Source organism: Hypanus sabinus, chromosome 20 (assembly GCF_030144855.1).
Source record: "Hypanus sabinus isolate sHypSab1 chromosome 20, sHypSab1.hap1, whole genome shotgun sequence".
Lineage (NCBI taxonomy): Eukaryota > Metazoa > Chordata > Chondrichthyes > Myliobatiformes > Dasyatidae > Hypanus > Hypanus sabinus.
The window spans coordinates 9,446,736-9,470,903 of NC_082725.1; the positions used below are offsets into that span (position 1 = coordinate 9,446,736).

Consider the following 24,168-nt stretch of genomic DNA (forward strand, 5'->3'; position numbering starts at 1 on the left):
ATCTAGGAACTTTCTCAATGATAAATGAAGATGCCCCAAAGTCAATAATGGTAAAATTTAAAGAAGGTTAGAGAGATATGAAACATCAGATTCAAGCAGTAGCATATACCCTGCTAGACAAATTCTTACAGAACATAGAATACAGTTGCCCCTACACCTCCTCCCTCACTACCACTCAGGGCCCCAAACAGCCCTTCCAGATGAGGCGACACTTCACCAGTCAGTCTGTTGGGGTCAGTTATTCTATCCAGTTCTCCTGGTATGACCTCCTGAATATCAGTGAGACTCGAAATAAATTGGGAGACCGCTTTGCCAAGCGCCTATGCTCCATTTGCCAGAAAAAGCGGCCACCCATTTCAATTCTACTTCCCATCCCCACTCCATCCCGTCAATCCATGGCCTCCTGTACTGTCGCGATGAGGCCACACTCAGGTTGGAGGAGTGACACCTTATATTCTGTCTGTGTGCCCTCCAGCCTGATGGCAGGAACATCAATTTCTTGAATGTCCTCCTTCCCTTCACCATTCCCTGTTCCTGTTTCTTTCTCTTACCTTATTTCCTTACCTGCCCATCAACTCCCTGTTTTGTTCCTCTCCCTTCCCTTTCTTCCATGTCCTTCTGCCCTCTCCTATCAGATTCGCCTTCTCCAGCCCTTTATCTCTTTCTCTAATCAATTTCCCAGCTCTTTACTTTACCCCTCCCCATTCTCCCGGTTTCACCAATCACCTACTACCTTGTACTTCTTCCTCCCCTTCCCCACCTTCATGTTCTAACTTCTCATCTCTTTTCTGTCCTGATGAAGGGTCTCGGCCCAAAATGTCGACTGTTTACTCTTTTCCAAAGATGCTGCCTGGCCTGCTGAGTTCCTCCAGCATTGAGTGTGTAGCACAACAGAGTTGTTGTGCCAACCTGTAATCTAATCTAAAATCAAATCGATTCTTCCCTCCCACATAGCCCTCCAGGTTTTATTATCTGTGTGCTCACCTAAGATTCTCTTAATTGTCCCTAATGTATCTGCCTCCATAGATTTAAGATGATTTATTTTCATTCTTCAGTACACAAGTAGTGCAATAATGAATTGATTGCAGAATAACAAGATGATTATCACTTTGGAACTGCTAAGCATGGAAAACACAATAAAAACACAATAGATATATATACATAAGATTAGCTTATATACATAGACTGATTGTATGACCATAAAGTGACGCTTGGTACAGGAAAGTCTGCACATAAGATGGCTCTGACAGGAAATGATAAAGTAGTGGTGGTGGGTTGGTTAGTGGGTTGATCAGTCTGATGGCTTGGGGAAAGTAATTGTGTTTGAGTCTAGTGGTCCTGGTGTAGATGCTACATGGCCTCTTCCCTGATGGAAGTGGGACAAACAATCCATAAAGAGGGTGGGTGGGATCCTTCATGATATTGCTGACCTTTGCTGACACCTTTCTGTATCCATGTCCTTGACGTTGGGTAGGCTGGTGCCAGTGACACATTGCATAATTGATAGGAGGTCTCATCCGTCCAAGCTGCCTCTAATGACCCACTGTCAATGGAGGCATCCTTTCACTTGAAAGGGGAAGATGCTGTGAGTAGAAAATCCGCAGCAAGCAGAAGTGAGATTTCAAAAGCTGTCAAAAAGGGAATTAACACTGGAGTCCACATCACAGGGTCTCAGTTAACAGCTGTGAATATTGAAAATTTAAATGTGCATTTTTAACAATGTTCCATTTTCATTTAAATAGAAATTGGAAGACCACAGTCAGTACAGATCAGAAATCTCAGAGCACTTACAGCACAGAACCAGGCCCTTTGGCCCATCTAGCCCATGCCAAACTATTAATCTGCTTAATCCTATCAACCCATACCTGGACCATAGTCTCCACACCCCTCCCACCCATGTACCTATCCAAGTTTCACATCAATGTTGAAATTGTACCAACATCTGCACTACTGCTGGCAACTTGTTCCACACTCACTATCTTCTGAATGAAGAAATTCTCTCCTAAACATTTCATCTTTCACCCTTAACCCACAACTTCTAGTTCTAGCCTCATCTATCCTCAGTGGAAAAAGCCTGCTTGCATTTACCCTATTTATACTCCTCAATCTTGTACACCTCAATCAAATCTCCTGTCATTCTTCTATGTTCTAGGTAATAAAGTCCTAACCTACTCAACCTTTTCCTATAACTCAGGTCCTCAAGTCCTGGCAACATCCTCATAAATTTTCCTTGCACTCTATCAATCTTATTGACATCTTTCCTGTAGATAAGTAACCAAAACTGCACACAATACTCTAAATTAGGCTTCACCAACATCTTATACAACTATAAAATAAAATCACAACTCCTGTACTCAATAATTTGATTTAAGAAGCCAAGAAGCTCTTTATGACTTTATCTACCTGTGATGCCACTTTCAAGGAATTATGAATCTGTATTCCCAGATCCCTCTGTTCTGCCATACACCTCAATGTCCCAACTCTCACTGTGCAAGCCTTATGCTGGTTCGTCCTCCCAAAATTGTAACAGCTCACACACGTCTGTGTTAAATTCCAGCCCATTTTCCTGACTGTTTCAGATCCCAATGCCATCATAGATAGTCTTTCTCGCTGTCTACTGCACCCCCAGTCTTGGTGTCATCCATAAATCTCCTCCCCGTTGATAATCAACACAGGCATACCTCAAGGAAGCATGCTTAGCTCACTGCCCTACTCTCTCCACACCTGTTCCTGTGTCTACACACAGCTCAAACACCATTTCTAAGCTCAATGGTAACACAGCTGTTGTTGGTGGAGTCTCAAATGGTAATGAAGAGGCTCACAGGAGTGAGACAGATCAGCTGGTTCAGGGCAGCGGCAACAACAACCTTGCACTCAACGGCAACATTTCTGAAAATCTATCCCGGGACCAACATATTGATGCATTCAGAAGAGGGCATGCCTTTGGCTATATTTCACTGGGAGTTTGAAGAGATTTGGTATGTCACAAAAACTCTTGCAGGTTTCTACAGAAGTTCAGGTGGGGAGCATTTTGACTGCATCACAACCTGATATGGAAGCTCCATTGCACAGGATCAGAAGAATCAACAGAGGGTTGTGGACTCAGCTATCTCAATCACGGGTACAACCTTTTCAACGCTGAGAAAATCTTCAAAAACTGTGCCTCAAAAAGGCAACTTCCATCAGTAAGGACAAACCATCTTGGGCATGACCTCTTCTCATTACTACCATTGGAGAGGAGATACACACACAAAATGCTAGAGGAACTCAGCAGGTGAGGGAGCATCCATGGAAAAGTAAACAGTCGATGTTTCGGGCCAAGACCCTTCTTCAGGACTGAGAAGGAAGTGGGAAGATGCCTGAATAAAAAGGTGGGGGGGGGAGAGGGGAAAGAGGCTAGCTGGAAGCCGGTAGGAAAGGTCAACGGATGGTTAAGAAAGAATCTGATAAGAGAGGAGAGTGGACAATTGGAGAAAGGGAAGGAGGAGAGGACTCGGGGGAAGTAATAGGCAAGTGAGAAGTAAATGGTCAGAGTGGGGAATAGGGAGGTGGGAGTGGGGGGTGGAATTTGTTCACCGGAAAGAGAAACCAATACTCAAGCCATCGGGTTGTAGGGTAACCAGACAGAATATAAGGTGTTACTCCTCTGTAACATCCTGGGAAAAGCTTCACTGCTAGGATGCAGAACTGGGCTGAGAAGTGGCAGATGGACTTCAACTCAGCTAAGTGTGAAGTGGTTCATTTTGGTAGGTCCAATTTGAAGACAGAATATAGTATAAATGGCAAGACTCTTGGCAGTGTGGAGGATCTGAGAGATCTTGGGGTCCATGTCAATAGGACACTCGAATTTGCTGCGCAGGTTGACAATGTTGTTAAGAAGGTGTATGGTGTGTCGGCATTCATCAACCGTGGGATTGAGATCAAGAGCTATGAGGTAATATTACATCTAAATAAGACCTTGGTCAGACCCCACTTGGAGTACTGTGTTCAGTTCTGGTCACTATAGGAAGGATGTGGATACTACAGAGAGAGCGCAGAGATTTATAAGAATGTTGCCTGGATTGGAGGGCGTACCTTATGAGAATAAGTTGAATGCACTTGGCTTTTTCTCCTTGAAGCGACGGAGGACGAGAGGTGACCTGATAGAGGTGTATAAGATAATGAGGGGCTTTGATCATGTGGCTAGCAGAGACTTTTTCCCAGGGCTGAAATAGCTAACACGAGGGGTCATAGTTTTAAGGTGTTTGTTAATAGATATCAAGGGGATGTCAGGGGTAAGTTTTTCGCACAGAGAGTGGTGGGTGCGTGGAATGTACTGCTGGCGGTGGTACTGGAAGCGGATACAATAGGGTCTTTTAAGAGCCTCTTAGATAGGTACATGGAGCTTAGAAAAATAGAGGGCTATGCGGTAAGAAAATTCCAGGCAATTTCTAGAGTAGGTTACATGGTCGGCACAACATTGTGGGCCGAAGGGCCTGTAATGCGCTGTAAATTTCTATGTTTCTATATTGTCTATGTAATGGTCTTTCTGTAGAAGCAGTGTTTGGGTTATAGCAGAGATAACGGGTGCCTCGGAACACGAGCTGGGTCTTTTGTTCAACAGGAGGTGAAGAAAGAAGGTACTGGAGAGAACCAGTCATAGGATACAACCCAGAGGGGGACAGTGATTCGATGGAGCCAGGCACCGAGATCGACTGAGGATCAGTGACTATGAATTTTAGGAAGAGATGAACTCCAACTTGTGCACATTTGACTGTTTAATTATAACGGGCTCTTTTTGTTTTTTACTTCCTTTTCTTTACTAACCCTTTAGTTAAGATTCATAAATATACTTCCTTTAAATGTATGCAGTGTGCTGTCTGTTTCTTGGCACTGAGTTGTAACAGGGCAGCAAATTACACAGCGTCCACACAAACTGCGGATTGGGGAGGGAGAGCAGTCTCAGTCTCATAGGTTTGACGGCACTGGAGTGCGTCTTCCTTAGATTTGCACAGCCAAGGAAATCAACGGGGTTTCACCTCCAGCCTGAGAGTGGCCTCATTTCGGCACAATCTACCTCATTATTCTTTTTTCAAAGGATTCAATGTCCAATTATTATCAAAGTATACAACCCTGAGATCCAGCTTCTCCACAGACAGCCAAGAGACCATGGAACCCATTTGAAAGAAAACGCCACCCCCTCCACATGCAAAAAACAAATCGCACAATTGGCAAAAAGGCAGAATGAGCAAAAACATTAAATCAAGGAGTCTGTATTCAGTTCAGCTCAGTGTTCATTATCTGCAGGCCACCCTGATTCTAAGTCACCCAAAATAGCACAAAAGCCACAGAAAAAGGTGCAACCAGGAACTACAGTCCAATCCACAAACCGCAGAGCCAGAACTTGAGTACCATCCTCTAACAGCATCGAGGGAGAGAAAGAGAGAGACCGTTCAAATGCGGGACCCTTCCCTCGGGAGCAGCGAGTGAGAGGGAGAAAGAGACTGACGCCTTCCTCTGGCAGCAGCAAGAGGCTGGTAGGCAGCACTGAGCACTTGCCTCAGTGTCTTCAGTCTTCCTCGACGCTTTAATCAGTGAGATCGGCAAGAAATTAAGTCGATCATGGGCTCATGTCCCATCTTCAGGCTTCCTGGCCTCGAGGCCACTTGCCTCCTGGAACTTCCTCAGAGACAACAAAGCATCAGATCGTTCAATTGACCTGTAAACACACCATCAAACCGGAGATCACAGGCTCCAACAGTACCAGAACCACATTTAAGAGAAAAAGAAGTGAAAGAAACAATTTTGTGGACCATCTGGAGAAGGTAGCATTGTTCACTGGCACCATCTTCTTCTGCTATTTATTTATTTTGTAAGTTATAACAATTTTCATGCCTTCTGCTGCAAAGCAACAAACCTCACATCATACAAATCGGTGATAATAAACCCAATTTTGATTTTCTACTTATCTCGGTGAGCAGCAACACAAAGGAGTATCTGGACACAAACCCAGAGACTCCAGAATATCACTTGTTAAATTATCTGTCACGGAAACACTTTAAAATTTCTAACAATGACCAACCATCCATCATGTTAAAGATTGGCTTGCTCTTTACAGGTGCTGATTAAGTTCAAAGTTCAAAGTAAATTTATTATCAAAGTACGTATATATCACTATATACAACCCTAAGATTCATTATCATGTTCTATCACCTGTCACAGAAGCACTTCAACATTTCGAAAAATGCCCAACTGTCCATTATGTTAAAGACTGGCTCACTCTTTACAGGTGCTATTAAGCTACTCTGCATTCCCAACTCTGCTTTGTATTTTTTTAAACGAATTTCTAACATGTGAAGCTTTTATTTCTGTTTGAGAAACTTACTATTTTCTTATCAGTTTTTTTGTGGTCAGGTTTGTGTATTTTGAGCCAGTAGCTCTTTGGTGACAGCAATTAGATTGAGATTTATTTCAGATTCATTTATTTATTTATCACATTTGCACAGAAACTAGCAGCGAAATTTCCATTAAGGAGTTTGCATTAACAATCAGCACCTCCCAAGGATGAGCTGGGGCAATCCACAGATGTTGCCACATGTTGCTGCACCAACATTACATGCCCACCAAGAGGACCACAACCTTGTCATTGGGTTTGAGGCTTGTGTGCCTCAATGACCCGGAGAGCTATGTTGGCTGAAGTCAGAGCTTTATACTTTGGCTCTTGGTAGGGTCATCCATGCCAAACAGGTCAAATGGTAGAGGCCAGACCAAGAGTGGCCCACCAGTGCTCCAGGTTCAAGGTTTGATTGGTAAAACAACGCTGACTGGTAAAACAAAATTGTTACAGAAACAGCAATGAAGTATCTTTTCACATCTGACTGTGATGACATTCCTGAGTCTCCACCCAGGACTTGCATGACTGAGAGTAGTGAAAACCAAGAGGAAGGACTGACATGATGGAGGAAACCCTGAACACCACAAAAGATGTAGGATCTTCATTGCTGTTCTAAGTGCCAGAGATGTAATGAGCAGTATGTAACTGTGCTTGGAAGAACAACACAGAACAGCACTAAACAACAGCAGCCAAACAAGCCCGTCTTGCCAGTTACAGATGAAAGCCTTGAAAGACCACAGGAATTTCAGGGGCAGTACTTTCAAAATAAAGCCTACAGGTTAGAATGCAGTGTGCAGTTAAAATGCATTTTCCATTAAGAGAGTGAAATGTGATACCGGGGATTTTTTGTATCAATATTTCTGATTGTGTACAGAACCATTTGGAGAATTGCATGCTGTATTATACTGTTTTATCCCAGAAATGACCATGGTTGGACACAGAAACACAATGACACGAAGGGTGATAGTGCTGTGGATAGTGTAGAGTGTTGTCATATAAAGGACCATTGATAGGAAGCAGAGCTGGGCTGAGAAGTGGCAGATGCAGTTCAAACCAGAGAAGTGTGAAATGATACACTTTGCATGGTCAATATTGAAAACACAGTACAGAGTTAGTGGCAGGATTCTTGGCAGTGTGGACAAACAGAGGAATCTTGGGGTGCATGTCCATTGATCTGTCAGAGTTGCCATGCAAATTGTTAGGGTGCTTAAGAAGGCGTATGTTGTGTCGGCCTTTATCATTTGGGGAGGATTGAGTTCAAGAGCCAAGAGGTAATGTTGCAGCTCTATAAAACCCTGGTTAGACCACACTTGGAGTACTTTGTTCAGTTCTGGTCACCTCATTATAGAAATAATGTAGAATCTTTGGAGAGGGTGCAATGGAGATTTACAAGAATACTGTTTGGATTAGAGAGTATGTCTTGTGAAAAAAAGTTAAGCAAGCTAGAAGTTTCCTCTTTGGAGTGAAGAAGATGAAAGGTGACTTAATAGGGGTGCATAAGATGATAAGAGGCATAGATTGACTGGACAACCAGTGCCTTTTTTTTAGTGCGGAAATGGTTAATACAAGAGGGTGTGGCGGCCCACTTTCTGCACAGGCGAATCGGCTCACAAATAGCCAGTGTGCGAGGGAAGACTTTGGTAATGCACCTCTGACGTCATTTCCGCCTGGAGGGAGCAGGCGCTAGGGATTTAAATGCCAGCGCCGCAAAGTTTGAATAAACTAGTCTCGAAACGACTTACCGACTGCGTGTCGTTATTTCAGTGCTGTGTGTAGCACATCGCTACAAGGGCATAATTTTAAGGTGAATGGATGAAGGTATGGGGGAGGTGAGAGAGGTTTCTGCTTTTATACAGGGAGTGGTAGGTGCATGGATTACATTGCCAGAGTGGTGGAAGAGACAACTACATAACAGACAGTTAGGGACTCTTGGATAGGCTTGTGGGTGAAAGGGAATAGGGAGCTATATGGGAAAGAAGGGTTAGATTGATCTTGGAGTATATTGAAGGATTAACACAATATCATGGGCCGAAGCATCTGAATGGTGCTGTACTGCTTTATGTTCTATGTTCTTTGAAATGAAACAGGAAAGACTGGGAAGGCTCAATGGGACAGGTGACATCCATGGAGAGAGAAGAATTAGTGTCTTGGGTCAAAGAGGTTTGGATGAGATATCAGTCTGAAACATCATCTCTGCATTTCTCTCTCCAAGTGCCGTCCGACCTGTTGAGAATCCTCAGCATTCTCTGGCTGTAGCTTGGATTTCCAGCAGCTGCTGAAATTTCCTCATGGATGATTGCTGCCCTATCCCTGTTTATGTAGTGAAGCAGAAAACTGCAATTTCACTGGGAAAAACTATATACTCTCCCCACCATCGAGGGCATCTTCACGAGCCAGTGACTCAAGAAGGCAGCACCCTTCATAAGGACCCCCACCACCCAGGACATGCTCTCTTCTCTGTATTACCATCAGAGAGGAGGTACAAAAGTCTGACGACACACACTCAATGTTTTAGGAACAGCTTCTTCCCCTCTGCCATCAGATTTCAGAGCAGTCCATGAACACTAACTCACTATTCCTCTTTTGCACTCTTTATTTTACTTATTATTGTAACATGGTGATTTTTTTGGGTGGCAGGGTGAGATGTGTCTCTACCAAAGGAAGTGTAAGGCACTCCTTCCCTCTGCTAGCCTGTAGGTCACCCTTTGACAAGGTGCAGTCCCTGCTTAGCCCCAACCCTCCCCCTCACCGATCAGGGTCACGTGAAGCCACGGGAGCAGGTGGTGGATGGTCGTACGAGCAGCCGGTGCATATCACAAGTCCTGGTTATGCGACCACTGACACCAGGCAGACAATCTCAGAAGAGTATTGATAATAGACGGGCTCACCTGTCTTGTAAAGACACTGCCCAGAAAAGGGCGATTGGAAGCCACTTCTGTAGAATAATTTGCCAAGAACAATCATGGTCATGGGACTATGATCGTCCACATCACGTGACATTGCACATAATGATGATGATGAGTAATTTTTTTCTGTCTACTGCCACCAAACAACAAATTTCATAACATATGCCAGTGATAATAAACCTGCTTTTTTTCCCCACTCACACCATGAAGACACAAACAACCCTCCCCATTGACCTGGCCAAGAAACAGAAAATACAACAGAAAGTGGTGGATGCAGCCCACTCCATCAAAGGAAAAGCTCTCCCCACCACTGAGCACATTTACATGGAGCACTGCCTCAAGAAAGCAGCATCCTTCATCAAAGACCTCCATCATCCAGCCAATGCTCTCTCCTTGCTACTACCATCAGGCAGGAGATACCAAAGCCTTAGGTCAAACACCACCAGACTCTTGAACCAGCATGGATAGCTTCATTCACCACATCTCTGAACTGATTCCACAACTTGCAGACTCGATTCAAGAACTCTTTACAACTCTTGTTCACGGTATTATTTCTTATTTGCACAACTTGTTTTCTTTTGCATATCGTTTTCTGTCAGTCATTGTTTATGTACAGTTTTTCGGAAACTCTACTGCATTTATTTTTCCTGCAAATGCCTGCAAGAAAATGAATGTAAAGGTAGCATAGTACATGGGAGGTGGGAGGAGGGGAATGTGTATAGGCTGGCAAGTGGTAGGTGAAACCAGGTGAGGGAGAAGATGGATGGGAAGACGGGGTGAAGTGGGAGGCTGGGAGGTGATAAATCGGAAAGGGAAAGGGCTGAAGAAGAAGGAATACGATAGGAGTGTGGATCATGGGGAAAAGGGAAGGAGGGGAGGAATATGTTACTCCGAGCAGAAAAATTGCACACAATACTTACAGGCATCAGCACTGCAGAAGACCCTGGCATGGTGGAATTGGGGAGATTGCCAGGCATCGACCCTGGCATGGGCTGCCTTTGTCTGTTCTGAAGGTGGAGTAGTGAAGATAGAGATCCTGGCACAGGCCTGGAGGGACAAAGTTAAGTGCATCAGTAAACAGTCTTCCAGAACAGAACAGCGAGTGAGAAAATAAAATGTACAATCGCCTCATAAACACAGAAAATTCTGCAGCTGCTGGAAATCCAGAGCAACACACACAACATGCCGGGGGATTTCCGCAAATCTGGCAGCATCTTCCGAAATGAATAAACAGTCGATGTTTCAGGCCGAGACCCTTACCCTGACGAAAGGTCTCGGCACTGAAACGCCGACTGCTTATTCAGTTCCACAAATGCTGCCTTACTTGCAGAGTTCCTCCAGCATTTTGTGGCAATTGCCTCATAAAGCACTGTACTCGTAAACTACAGTGGGAAGGGACAAGGTTAAAATCTTGAAGTGGATGGAACATGCTGACAACACATGACACATTCAACATATGGGTTATTTCACAGCAGCAGTTATCAGGGCCAATCTTGCCACAAGTAAGTAGGAGTTTAATTGATACATGTAGATCGGGATCACACAGTGAGATTGGGAGTCTGATTTAGCATTCAACGTTCCTTCACAAATGTCCCAGAGGCTGGGAAACCTGGCAGTGATGGGAGCCAGAAACCTTACAAGCCTCTACAAGCACTTTGTAAAACTCCTGGAAGCTTTTCCCTCAACAGTGGTGGTTCTGCTTTCATCTCTCCTACCACCACAATCATTAACCTCTCTCCCTCAGCTTCTGCATTTCTCAACTTTTATTATTATTATTATTCCTTTGCTCTTTTTGCTGTTTCTTTGTATTTGCTGTGTATACCTGCAAGAAAGTTAATCTCAGAGACGTATAGGATGGCATATGTGTACTTTGATAAATTCACTCAAAACTTTGAACTTATTCCTGAGTGTCTCACACTTCAACCTGCCACTGTAGCAAGTTTATGTTGTTGTTTAGTAAGGCAAGTAACAAGGTTAAAGCATTTAACTAAATATCCTCCGAGCACTGTTAATAACATCAAAATATATCGAACCCCATGAAACACAGTTGTTAAGGGAACAGGAATATTTCATTTTGAAAGTTTAACAAACTCATGATAACAAAAAAAAACATATCAAGGATTAACTTTATTCACCACACACATTTACATGCATTGGGAATTTACTATGATGTGTTGTTAAGGGTGCAACATGCAACAAATACAACAACATTCAATAATTATAAAGAGTAAAGAATTATATAAAAAATTCAGAAGATAAAGTGCAAATTTGGAATAAAATACGCATAAATACATAAATACCAGCATGTACTTACAAAGTAAACTGCATTAAAAAAAAGTGGTTTAAAGTGTTTACAACAGTGCAGTGATGGAGTTAATAGATGGGGGAGGAGGTGAGGAGGGTTTACTAGAATGTTTGCTCAGATTAACTGCCTAGGGGAAGAAACTTCTAATATGTTGTGAACATTGTTTTTATAGCCCTATAGCTCTTTACAGAAGGGAGCTTTTGGAAAAGGCTGTTTATAGGGGTGTCCTGAATGATTTTTGCTGCCCGCTTCTGAGTCCTGAACATATACAAGCCCTTCATATACCAGCAACATACCTATAGGTATAGATTTAAGATATACCTACATTAATTTTTGCAACCTATTTACATATAAAGAAACATTCCAGCTATTTTTTTCTGATTTTTTTTTTAAACAGCGGCATGGACCAAAGTTTGCTCTGAGCAGGACATTTCCACGTGGCCTGAAGACAGTGCAGCACTTTAAATATTTTTGCTTGTAATAGGCATACAATGAATATTTAGGATGAATAGCTGTGTGGCAACAAAGGCTATTTACGTGGCAGCATTTCAGCCAGTTCGGGCCTGTGCCCCCTCACTTCCTAGAGGGCACAGGGATACAAAATTATAACTATTACTTACAATATTCAGTTAACAGCCAAAAATTCAGAAGAACATAAATCTATTTGTTTTCTATTTTTTTCACTTATGACACTTAGTGTAAACTAGACACAACAGTTTAACTGTAGGTATTTCCACTGGTCAGACCGTCACTGAATGACTTCTTCCACAGGTTTCACACACAACAAATCTTCCCACTATTTCACCGCCGCTCTACACTGTAATGTTTGATTTACTCACCAGAGGGATAAACAAGAACTTAGCTCTTACTGGTGAACTCAGTCAACACTGAAAATCCACAGGTTTTCATGAATATTCTTACATCACAGATGTGTATTTTTGTCAGGTTTTCAACACCGACTTAAATGTCATGAAATGTGTTGCTTTCTGACAGCAACAAGACAAAAAATTACTATAAGTTACAAAATACAATCTCTGACACCCCCTACCATCAGCATTAGGACAACAACTGTTAGGCTGGGAAATAGGTTCTTCCCCCATATCAGAAATCTACTGAACTCCCTGCCACCACCCAGATCTCATCACATATGAAGCACCAGTAGCATTATAGGATTTTTTTTAAACTTGTGTTGTAAATGCAACTTATTGTTTGTTAATTTACAAGTGGTAATATTACTTTATGTGTAATGTGTGTGAGTTAAATATACTGTGTTTGGAGGAACATTGCCCCATTTGGTGGTATACTTGTGTACGATTGAATGACAATAAACTGAACTTGACCTTATTTTCCAGCATTGGCAGGATCTTTTGTATTTATGTTGTGCTGGTGTTCACCATTGTGCTTTGGAACAATATTTCTACTCTCTATAATAATAAAAAACAGTCAATACTCGAAATATTTAGAGCTCAGGCTGCATCAGATTACTACAAGTTAGTAGAGTGCAAAATAAAGGAATAATAAGGTAGTGTTCATGGGGGAGGGAGGAAGCTGTTCCTAAAATGCTAAGTGTGTGTTTTCACGCTCCTGTACCTCCCCCTTGATGGCAGCAATGAGGAGAGGCAATGATCTGGATGGTGAGGATCAGTGAAGGATGCCGGCTTCCTCACAGCTCTCTCGAAGTTCTCCTGTAAACTGAGGTGTACAGTTGCCTGTAATGTGATCACCATATTTCTTTGCCATGGACCCTTCCCCAGAAATACCTTTCCCTGCCTTCACAGCATGTAGAAGACAGCCACTTGCGTATTTCTCAATCTTCACGGTCACCTTGTTCAGATTCAATTATTCATCACAGATGCAGTACTGTACAAAAGTCTTAGCCAAGTATATAAAGCCATGATGCCCAAGACTTTTGCACAGTACTGTAGTAATTGTATATATTGCACTGTACTGCTGCCACAAAGAAAAAACAAATTCTATGACATAACCTGATTGTGATTATGGATTGAGAGTAGAAAGGGGGTAGGGAGAGGGAATCATAGTTAGAAAAGGGGGTAGGGAGAGGGGAGGCAGTGGGAAGCACCAGAGAGACATTCTGTAATGATCAATAAACCAATTGCTTGGAATCAAATGACGTTGCCTGGTGTCTCAGGGCTGGGTGTGCCTGTATCCGTGCCACCTGCACCAACCCCTCCTCCGTCCCATACTCCCTCCAAGGAGGCGAGTTCCACCTTCGCCATTCCCAATATTCTTTGCTCCTACCAGATATACAAATTTGCTCTCTGCTCAACGTTGATAAATACAATATTGTGCAGAAGTCAGTAAATATACTTAACCCAGCCATGATCTTATTGAATAGCGGAGCAGGCTTGATAGGCCAGACAGCCTACTCCTGCTCCTATTTCGTATGTCCTTATGTTCTTCGGCACCCTAGCTACGCTATATATATGTGACTAAGACTTTTGCATAGTACTGTAGATCACAACAGAGTGTAATGTGTTTTTTACATTAACAACCAACACAACCCAAGGATGCGCTGGGGGCAGTCTGCAAGTGTTGCCACACATTCCGGAACCAAAACATCGACTGTACTCTTTTCCATAGATGCTGCCTGGCCTGCCGAGTCCCTCTTATATTTTGTGTGTGTTGCTCGGATTTCCAGCATCTGCAGATTTTCCCATTTGTGATTTGATAATAAGTAATTATCTTGACTTCTCACAGATGCAATCTGATGTGCTAAATATTTTTGCATTTACTGCTTTTGAATTATTACAGAGGATAGAACATCTGCATAACATAAACTCAAGAGAGTCTGTAGATGTTGGAAATCAAGGTCAAGTTCAGTTTATTGCCATTCAAGCGTACACATATATACCGCCAAACAAAATAATGTTCCTCTGGACCAAGATGCAAAACAAAGAACATAAAAGTCACATACATTACACATAAAGTTATATTACCACTAGTAAGTTAACAAATAACAAGGTGTGTTTACTACAGAAGATAAAAAGTAACAGCATAACACTATTGGCACTGGGTGGTGTCAAGGAGTTTAGTAGACTTATGGTGGGGGAGGAAGCTGTTTCCCATCCCAACAGTTCTTGTCCTAATGCTGTGGTACCTCCTGCCTACAGTCGTGGGTCAAAAAGATTGTGGGACGGATGAGATGGGTCATTAGCAATACTAAGTGCCTTGCTTATGCAATGCTCCAGCTAGGTATCCCAGGTGGGTGGATGAGAGATCCCGAGATCCAAAGCAATACATATGAAATGCGGGAGGAACTCAGCAGGTCAGACAGAAACTGTGGAAAGGAATAAACAGTCAATACTTTGGGCTGAGATCTCTCATCAGGGCATCTGTAGTTAACAAGTAGGCATGGACATCTGAAGGAGAATCTCATAGACTTAAGGGAATTCAAATGCAAAGCAAAATCAAGATTTCCTAAGTGGATTAGCATAGCAGGGTTCCAGGTAATTAAATTTAATCACAAGCAGAGCAACTGAAAGAGTAATACCGCAGTTATGAAGTATTATTTAATATCTGCAATATTATTTATTTCATAAGAATATCTGTCTATAAGAGATGCCTCTTGGCTAAGAGACTTTGGCCTTTCTGAGATATTTGCACATTGTGGACTGGTTTTGGATTTAATTATTTTTAGTTTGCAGGTGAATTTGCCAAATGTAGTAGGTAGATGTTTTCATGCAAATTTGTTTGCCTAACATTAAAATGAATTTTCTATCCTCTATTCAAGAAAAAATTTGCTGCTAAAATTACATACCATACAACCATAAGTGTCTCCTCACAGTAGAACAATTCTACAACAGTGAATAATGATCTTCAACTGCTCAGTGTGACTGAGGCTCATCGTAAACTGTTGCATGATGACAGAAGCTCAGTCATGGAGCAAAGAGAGATGAGATTATCTTTATCTGCCATATGTACATCAAAACATATGTCAGTGAAGGTTCTCAGTCATCCAGGTCATTGAATATCAAGCAGTAGTGAAGCAAGGCAACTAGGCTTACTGAGTTGTCTAGAAGATATCTTGCCTCTCATCTGAGAGGCTTCTTCAGTTCTGATCCATGGTGGGTAGCTTTCTGGCTTATAAACTCTATGATGCACCATCAATAACTCACTCTGAGACGTAAAGGTGAGATATCGGCTTTTATTGACTGGAAGAAGGAACAAGCAGTGAGTGACCACCATACTACATCCTGGAGACTGAGAGGCCGGGCTCAGGTCTCAATCGCCTTTATACAGGGGTCTGTGGGAGGAGCCACAGGAGCAGTCAGCAGGGGGCGTGTCCAGACAGGTAGATGTAGTTCACCACACTCTTTGAGTTGTTTAAAAGTATAGCAATCACATCAGGGTCATTAAGAGTCATTGAGGTAATGAGAGGGTCATTAGTCTTATTTTTGTATGAATGGAGGTGTGAACTGTTGAGGAGATGCCAGGGTAGAGATGTTAGGACTGCTTGGTAAGTAGCCGATAGATGGTGTCATACCCCATCCCCTCTGCTCAGGGATGGGTTTCCCAGTTCGACAAAAATTACCTCTCATTACCCCTACAGCTCTTAACAACCCTCATGTGATTGCTATACCTTTAAAAAAAACTCCTGGAGTCTATAATCTGAAAACTACCCAACACAGATCATAACTGAAGAAGCCTCTTGGATAAGCAGTGAAATGTCTTCCAGACAACACATAAGTCCAGTCCTGATTTACTACTGCGTCATACTAAAACGTAGTGAAATGCGTCATTTGCGTCAACAGTCAACACTGTCCAAGTATTGTGCTGGGGGCAGTCTGCAAGTGTCACAGTTCTTTCAACGCCAACAGAACATGCACATACAGTTCTACCCCTAACCCATATGTCTTTGGAATGTGGGAGGAAACTGGAGCACCTGGAGGAAACCCATGTGGTCACAGGGAGAATGAACAAACTCCTTACAGATAGCAGTGGGAACTGGCTCTGTGATAGTTGTTTTGCAATAGTGGGCATATGTGAAGCTAGTAAGCAACAGCCAAAATATCAACAAAATCTTGCAATGCATTTTCTCAAAAATACTTCAATTGATACATTGACTTTAAAGCAGTGTTCTTTATTTTTTCATCCTTAGGTTAGGGATGGTTAGTTTCTTGTTTGTAGAGTAATTATTGGGAAGAAAGTCTCCTGGGCAAGATGCATCTCTTATAAATTCCTTCCCCTCTCGCCCTTTACCTTTCATACCCACTTGGCTTCACCTGTCACCTTTAGCTATCCTCCTTGTCCCACCCCACCTTCTTTTAATCTTGGCTTGAAACATCGACAGTTTATTCATTTCCATAGATGCTGCTCAGTTCCTCCAGCATTTTGCTTGTCTCGTTTTGGTTCTCCAGCATTTGCAGGCTTTCTCATGTTGCTCATAAAAATATTCTTAAGAAACAAATACCTTTCTGGCGCACCTTTAGTGTTTTCAATACATTTATTTATGCATTTTTGCTAATAATTTTTAAAAGCTATGGAAATTTGTCTTTCAATCTCCCTTCCTTTCCAATCCAGATGAAGGGTCTCGACCCAAAACATTGACACTTTTTTCTACATCACAGATGCTGCCTGACCTGCTGAGTTCCTCCAGCAGTTTGTGGGTGTTACTCTGGCTTTTCAGAATCTCTTGTGTGTCTGCAGCTCAATGTGCTTGCCTTGTGCACTCAATAAAGCATTACATCTGAGTAAATCTTGATAAATATAGAACTCTTGGAACATATGCAGTTCCATGGAAACTGCTCCTTGTCGTTTTAAAAAATTGATCAAGCAGTAACTGATCTCTAAGCATAAAGTTGCAATGGTCACAACAATCCCAAATGATCTGACTTTATACAGGCAGGCATGTAAAACTTTCACTTGTTGAGGTATTCAGATCTGATATCAGTGCATCAACGGCAGTAAACTACATTTATTTATCATATATTTAAACATTTATAACACTAATAAACATTTTTAATGAAGAACATAGAACATTAGAGCATGGTCCAGGCTCTTCAGCCCAAAATATTGTGCCACCCATTTAATCTACTCTAAGATCAATTTGACTCTTACTTCCCACATCAATCTCCTTTTTTTTTAATCATCTATGTGCCTATCCAAGATTCTTTTAAATGTTCCCGTCTCTACCACCAGCCCTGGCAGTGCATTCCACACACGCAGAACTTGCCTCTGACATCCTCCCTATATTTTCCTCCAGTTACCTTAAAATTATGCCCTCTCGTATTAGCCACTTCTGGGAAAAAGTTTCTGGCTGTCCACACAATCTATGCCCATTATCATCTTGTACACCTCTATCCAGTCACATCTCACTCTTCAGTCCAAAGAGAAAAGCCCTAGTTCTCCCAACCTATCCTCATAAGACATGCTCACTAGTCCAGGCAGCATCCTGGTAAATCTCCTCGGTACCCTGTCTAAAACTTCCACATCCTTTCTCGAATGAGGTGACCAGAACTGAACACAATATTCCTGAGGTGACCAGAACTGAATGCAATATTCCAAGTGCAGTCTAACCAGCTGCAATAAATCCTTGGAATAAAGAAAAGCCCATTGTTTTTTTAAAAAAAATTTTTTATTGAAAAAAGCCCATTGTTGATGACCCATCCCTGGTTTATCTGGGAAGTTAATGAGAAGGTATTCTTGAAGAAGTTTAATATAACTTAGTTTAAGAGTTAGAATACATATGGCTGGAGTCTATATAGAGACCACATCAGCAGATTTCATTCTGTAAAGCAAGGCAGTGGAACAAGGAACAGCACTGAGGAGGAACAGGCTCTTTGGCCAACAATGCAATGCTGATCTAATTGAATTGGTAGATTTAGAGAAATCAGATCTCAGAACAGTCCATGAACACTGCCTCACTATTTTGCCCTCTTTTTGCACCATTTCTTCATTTATTATACATTCTGTTATAATTTATAGTAATTTATATGTTTTGCATCCTATGATTTCAAATCAACTAATATCACAACATAGTTATTTGTTTTGTGATACAGCACGGAATAGGCCCTTCAGGTCCTTCAAGCCATGCTGCCCCATCAACCCCCAATAAAACTGATTAACCCTAACCTAATCGCAAGAGAATTTACAATGACTAATTGGCCTACCTGGTCTGTCTTTGGACTGTGGGAAGAAACCAGAACACTAGAGGAAAACCCACGCACACATCCCACAGGGAGGGTGTAGAGAGACACCATACAGAATGGTGCTGGAATTGAACTCTGAACTATGGAATGCCCCAAGCTGTACTAGCGTCGCACTATCCACTACATTACCGTGATACCATATGTCAATGATAATAAACCTGATTTAGACTATGAATTTGCCATGCTACCTCTAAAGCTGGTATGCTTTGGACAATTATTAGTAAGAGTTATTGAATCCTGGAGGAGCCACATATCTATTTTCTGTCTGTTTGTATTTTATTTTGTGTTGTGCTATTTTATTACAGGTTATGGGCATTTGTCACATGGGTTTAGGTATGGTAGAGATAAATGAGTATCATCACATATTTACCCTTTGTGTCATTAGTTTAGTTAGAGATAGACAAAGCAGGGGATGAATATTTGTTTTAACCACTAACTTTGCTTATTACACATATTGTTAATTCTGCAAACTTCAGTCATAACGTTAATTTCGTTCTCGCTTATTTTGATCATGCGTCTTTGCCATTCATCTTTGCCGGTTTCTTAATAAAGGTTCAAACATACTTTTTCAACTTGGAACTCTGCTATTTGGAAGTGTATCGTACAGCGTTAATTCCCTCAGTCATCAGCTTTGGTTTCTTTCTCAAGTACCAGCTACAATTCCTTTATCTAATTCTTTTATGATCCTCTGATGCAGGAGCTTCCAACTTTTTAATGTCATAGACCAATACCATTAAGCAAGAGGTCTGTGGAAATCCCTGCTCTAATGATAGACGTCTAGATATTTAACTTCATTACAATAATTTCATCCATCATAATGCTTCCACTTGCATTGTAGCTATTTTATCACCAGCATTTTCTCAGTTCCTCACTTGAAACATCCATAAAAATGTTCATTTGGCAAAACTGCTGTGTTCTTGATCTCTACAACCAATGTACCTGAATCTTTTTTAATGGATCCATTCATCCAATACACAATCTGATCTGAATTTTTGTCCGCAACTGCAGTTCTGAATAAAATGAATGCTGGTGTTTCTCGATAGTTACTGCTTATTTATCTATTTATTTATCTATCTATCTATCTATTTATTTATTTATTATTGTTATTATTATTTCCTTCTTTTTGTTTTTGCACAGTTTGTTGTCTTTTGCACACTGTTTGAGCACTCAAGTTGGTGTGGTCATTCATTGATTCTATTATGATAGTTATTATATAGACTTATTGAGTATGCCTGCAAGAAAACAAACCTCAGGGTTGTATGTGGTGACGTATATGCACTTTGATAATAAACTTACTTTGAACTTTGACTACATCCCTGTACGCTGTTTCCCTCCTTACCTCAATGAGAAGTCAGTCAGCTGTGTTTTGACTCCCATCTGAATGACAGCGAGGATACAAAGCCACTGAACCTGGCTTTCTCAACCCCACCCCACCCCCCACCCGACTCTCCCACTTCTAAAACCACAAATTATTTCTTAATATTTTGAAGGGGAAGTGCTCAGAAAACAAGGTTCTCAAGATCCCACTGTCCATTATGACCATATCTCACTTGTCCCAGTTCTACTTAGTTCTGGGTCCATGATCTTTCAATGATTTATCCACCCGTCTCCCCAAGGTAATATTTTTCCTTTTTTTTTCGTGACTGTATGTGCTATCTGTACTGTGTTTTACACCTTGCTCTGGAGGAACGCTGTTTTGTTTAATGTATATATGCGTACGGTTGAACTTGAACTTGGGATCATATCTCCATCACCAGAAGGCTAAAGAAATGCGACATGTCCACTTTGATCTTCACCAACTTTTATCAAGGCACCATAGAAAACACCCTATCGGAATGCATCACTCCCTGGCTCCACGTTATGTTTTGTGGGTTATTTGTTAATTTTTCGCTGTTTGCGCTATTTGTTCTTTTTCTCCCCTCACATGGTCTGTTTGTATGGGGGGGGGGTTCTTTAAATGGGCTCTATGGTGTTTCTTTGTTTTGTGGCTGTCTGTGGGGAAGATGAATCTCCAGTTTGTATATTGTATACACAGCTTGATAATAAATGTACTTTGAATCTTTGAGGAAGTTGCAGATATTTATAGACACAGCTCAGCAATTCACAGAAACCAGTCTCTGCTCCGTGGACTCTCTATACTTCTTTCTGCCCAGGTAAAGCAGCCAACATAATCAAAGATCACACCCACGCTGGGTGTTCTCTCTCCTCCCCTCTCCCATTGGGCAGAAGATACAAAGGCCTGAAAGCACAAGTCACTAAACCCAAGGGCATATTCCACCCTACTATCAAACAACTCTTTAGTATGAGGAAGATGGATTCTTGACCTCATAAGCACATTCCAAAGACATACCGGTTCGTAGGTTTATTGGTCATTGTAAATTGTCTTGTGTCTAGGCTTGGTTTAAATAGGTAGGTTCCTGGGCAACGCAGCTCATTAGGCCAGAGGGCCTCTAAATAAATTTTCTAAAAGGTAATAATTCACAATGATCACAAAAGGATTAAGATCTCTGAGTGAAAAACTGAGCACTGAAACAATATTATCATTTTCTTTCAGTTTTCTATTCTCCTGCAGCCAAGGCAGTTTGACAGAAACTGATACCATCTTTTCAATTATGTAGAATACTGACAAAGTCTTGATCTTTCTTGCAACTGTTGGTCTTAATGAACCTTTTGTCATGTAACCTATGTTATTACAGAGGTAACTAGAACTCGTTACAAGACCAATAAAACACATTGTCTATCTTACTTTAGGTTTAATCTTATTAAATTTCCATTGATTTAAAAGCAAGCACACAAAACGATACATTAAACTAAATTAGAGTGGTTTCTGAACCTTAGCTGGCTGAAAAGAGATCTAATTAGATTTGATGGCACTCACAATCAACAAAGTTGTAATTCCAAATCGAACAACTGAATGCACATTTGAATCAAAGTTTCACCTTCTAACTTTATTTACATTTAAAAAAAATATGGAGGTTCATATTTAAATCTTGGGTCTAAACTTCCAACAGTGACTTTCAAAAATCAAGCGATCAGCAATACACGTAAAAATATCGTTTTCTGTTATCCTTATTTTGTCAAAACCACAAGTGATTCTGCAGTTTCTGGAAATTTGAGTAATGCATACACAAATCCTGGAGGAACTACACAACCAGAGCAGAATGAGTCTGTGGACTGAGCTGAAAAAACCACGTAGGTGATACCAACATCAAAGTCATTCAGGTAATAGAAATTGCCCTAACAGAATTCATAAATCACTAACTCATGTCTGGGAAACAGAATTAAATTTTCTCTTGAGGAATTTATGTGAATAGAGAGATAGACAAATAAATGTGTTTCACAGCACATGCCCAGATGATGCACATTATGGAAAAATGTGAAATGGACCATTTTCTAAGAACACAAATCATCATCCCTTAATGTGAGGCTGCCCCAAGTACTATACATACATGCACACATACATACACACAGTGATATATATGTACTTTGATAATAAATTTACTTTGAACTTTGACTCTATCAGGGACAAGTCTTTTTATACAAAGACAATTGTTCATATCTGAAACATACCCCTGCGGAGACTGTAGAATCGAACATAATCATGTTTAAGTAGCACAGACAGACAGACCAAGATCAGTGGATCCTTGGATTAGTTGTCTGTACAAGCAGGAAGCATGAGGACCGATGAGATGCTGAGCCCAGAGATCAAGATCTGGAGTTCAGGGTCATGCCATCAGCTAGTCCGGGGGTCGACAATGAAGGTCGAAGGCCAAAGGTCAACCGAATATCCAGAAGTCAAAGCCCAATGGCCAGTTTGGAGACTGGAGGTCAGAGGTCTGTCTTGGAGCTGGAGGGTTGTCTGTGTGCGTGGGAGGAATGGGGCTTGTGGCACTGTTGTTTCTTTGATGCTGTTGTGTTCTGTGTTTTTCTGCTGAGCATTGTGGCCATGCTATGTCGGTGCCAGAATGTGTGGCAAATCCTTGTGTGTGTTGGCTGCTAATGTAAACAATGCATTTCACTGTAAGCTTCTGTTAAATGTGACAAATAAACACAACTGAATCTGAAGGAGGCAAGTCGTAAAAGGATATGATGCCAAAGCAGAACAACAGGATTGGTGTAGATGGGCAAAGAAGTCAGTATGGATGTGTTGGCCAGTTGGCTTGTTTCTGTGCTGTTTATCTTGAAGATCTGAATGACCCTAAGGTAATTAAATCATTAGTTTCCATTCTGCTTCCTACAGCACAAATACTGACACTTACATAGCAGAATCTATAATCCTGTATTTTTGAAGCTTATGAAATAGAGATGATGGGCTGAAATTTTAAATTTACAGTATGCTGAGAACTCAGTGGGGATCCAGCAGGAAAATCATTCTGCTTCTGAAGCACAAAGCCAAAAGTTTACAATCTAGCCGTTATATTTTTTGGCTTCCTGACCAATTAGGTTGAACGTGTATGATGTCAATGTTTCAATTTTACTTCCCGCCCTTTCCAACGTGCATGCATGTCTCAAGCCTCAAACACTTTGAATTTAAGCAAAACTCAGCACTTAGGAGGCTGCCACCCATGTGCTGCCACGTTCTAGATCTTGATGAAAACTCTCAGACCGAAACATTGACTGTTTCATCATCATTATATGCTGTTTCGTATGACATGGGCGATCATGATCTTTGACCGTGATTGCTCTTGGCACATGTTTCTATAGAAGTGGTTTGCCAAAGCTTTTCTCTGGCAGTGTCTTTAAAAGAAACACAACAATATCACATTTCTTGTTCAGGCTAATTTAACCTTTTACTGAATCCAAAGAAGGACCAGGTGTAGATATGACTACAGTGCTAAAAAAACAAACAGAAACCAAACCTGAGACTCAATCAGGTTTGCTTGCTTGCGTCTATTGTTTGAAAGATTTGGGTATTTTTCTCTCTCTCACTCTGTGCATTGGATGTTGCTCTTCCTTTTTTTCCAGTTGGCTTCGTTCGGGTTTCTTGCTTTTGTGGCTGCCCGTAAGCAAATAAACCTCCAGGTTGTATAATTTGTACATTCTTTGAGAATAAATGTACTTTGAATCCTTTGAATCAGTGAAAACCAGGTTCAAAAATTATATAGTGCACATATTTGGGAAATAATTTAAAATGTATTGAATAGATGGACATCTCAACAGCTGTGCTTCTTGCAGATTTCTTCTTCCAGATTCCAGGATGTGTAGTCTCTTGTATCTATTTAGTACATTTAAAGCTGAGCTTGATAGGTTCTCAATTAGTCATCATCATCATTATGTGCTGTGTCCTATGACTTGGGCTATCATAGCCTTTCCATGACTACTGGGAAATTCTACTGAAGTGATGTGCTATTGCTTTCTTCTGGGCAGTGTTCCCAGAACAAGGGTGACCCTCAGCCATTATCAGTACTCTTCAGA

General features: G+C 41.3%; 1 protein-coding gene across 1 annotated transcript in view; it reads right to left on the bottom strand.

The window, feature by feature from the left end:
• Positions 1-24,168, bottom strand: part of creb5b (cAMP responsive element binding protein 5b) — a 331,645-nt gene that overhangs the window by 135,600 nt on the left and 171,877 nt on the right. Inside the window, exon 8 of the mRNA XM_059945056.1 lies at positions 10,200-10,326. Within this exon, the coding sequence (XP_059801039.1) occupies positions 10,200-10,326 (127 nt within the window). The remainder of the gene's footprint in view (positions 1-10,199; positions 10,327-24,168) is intronic.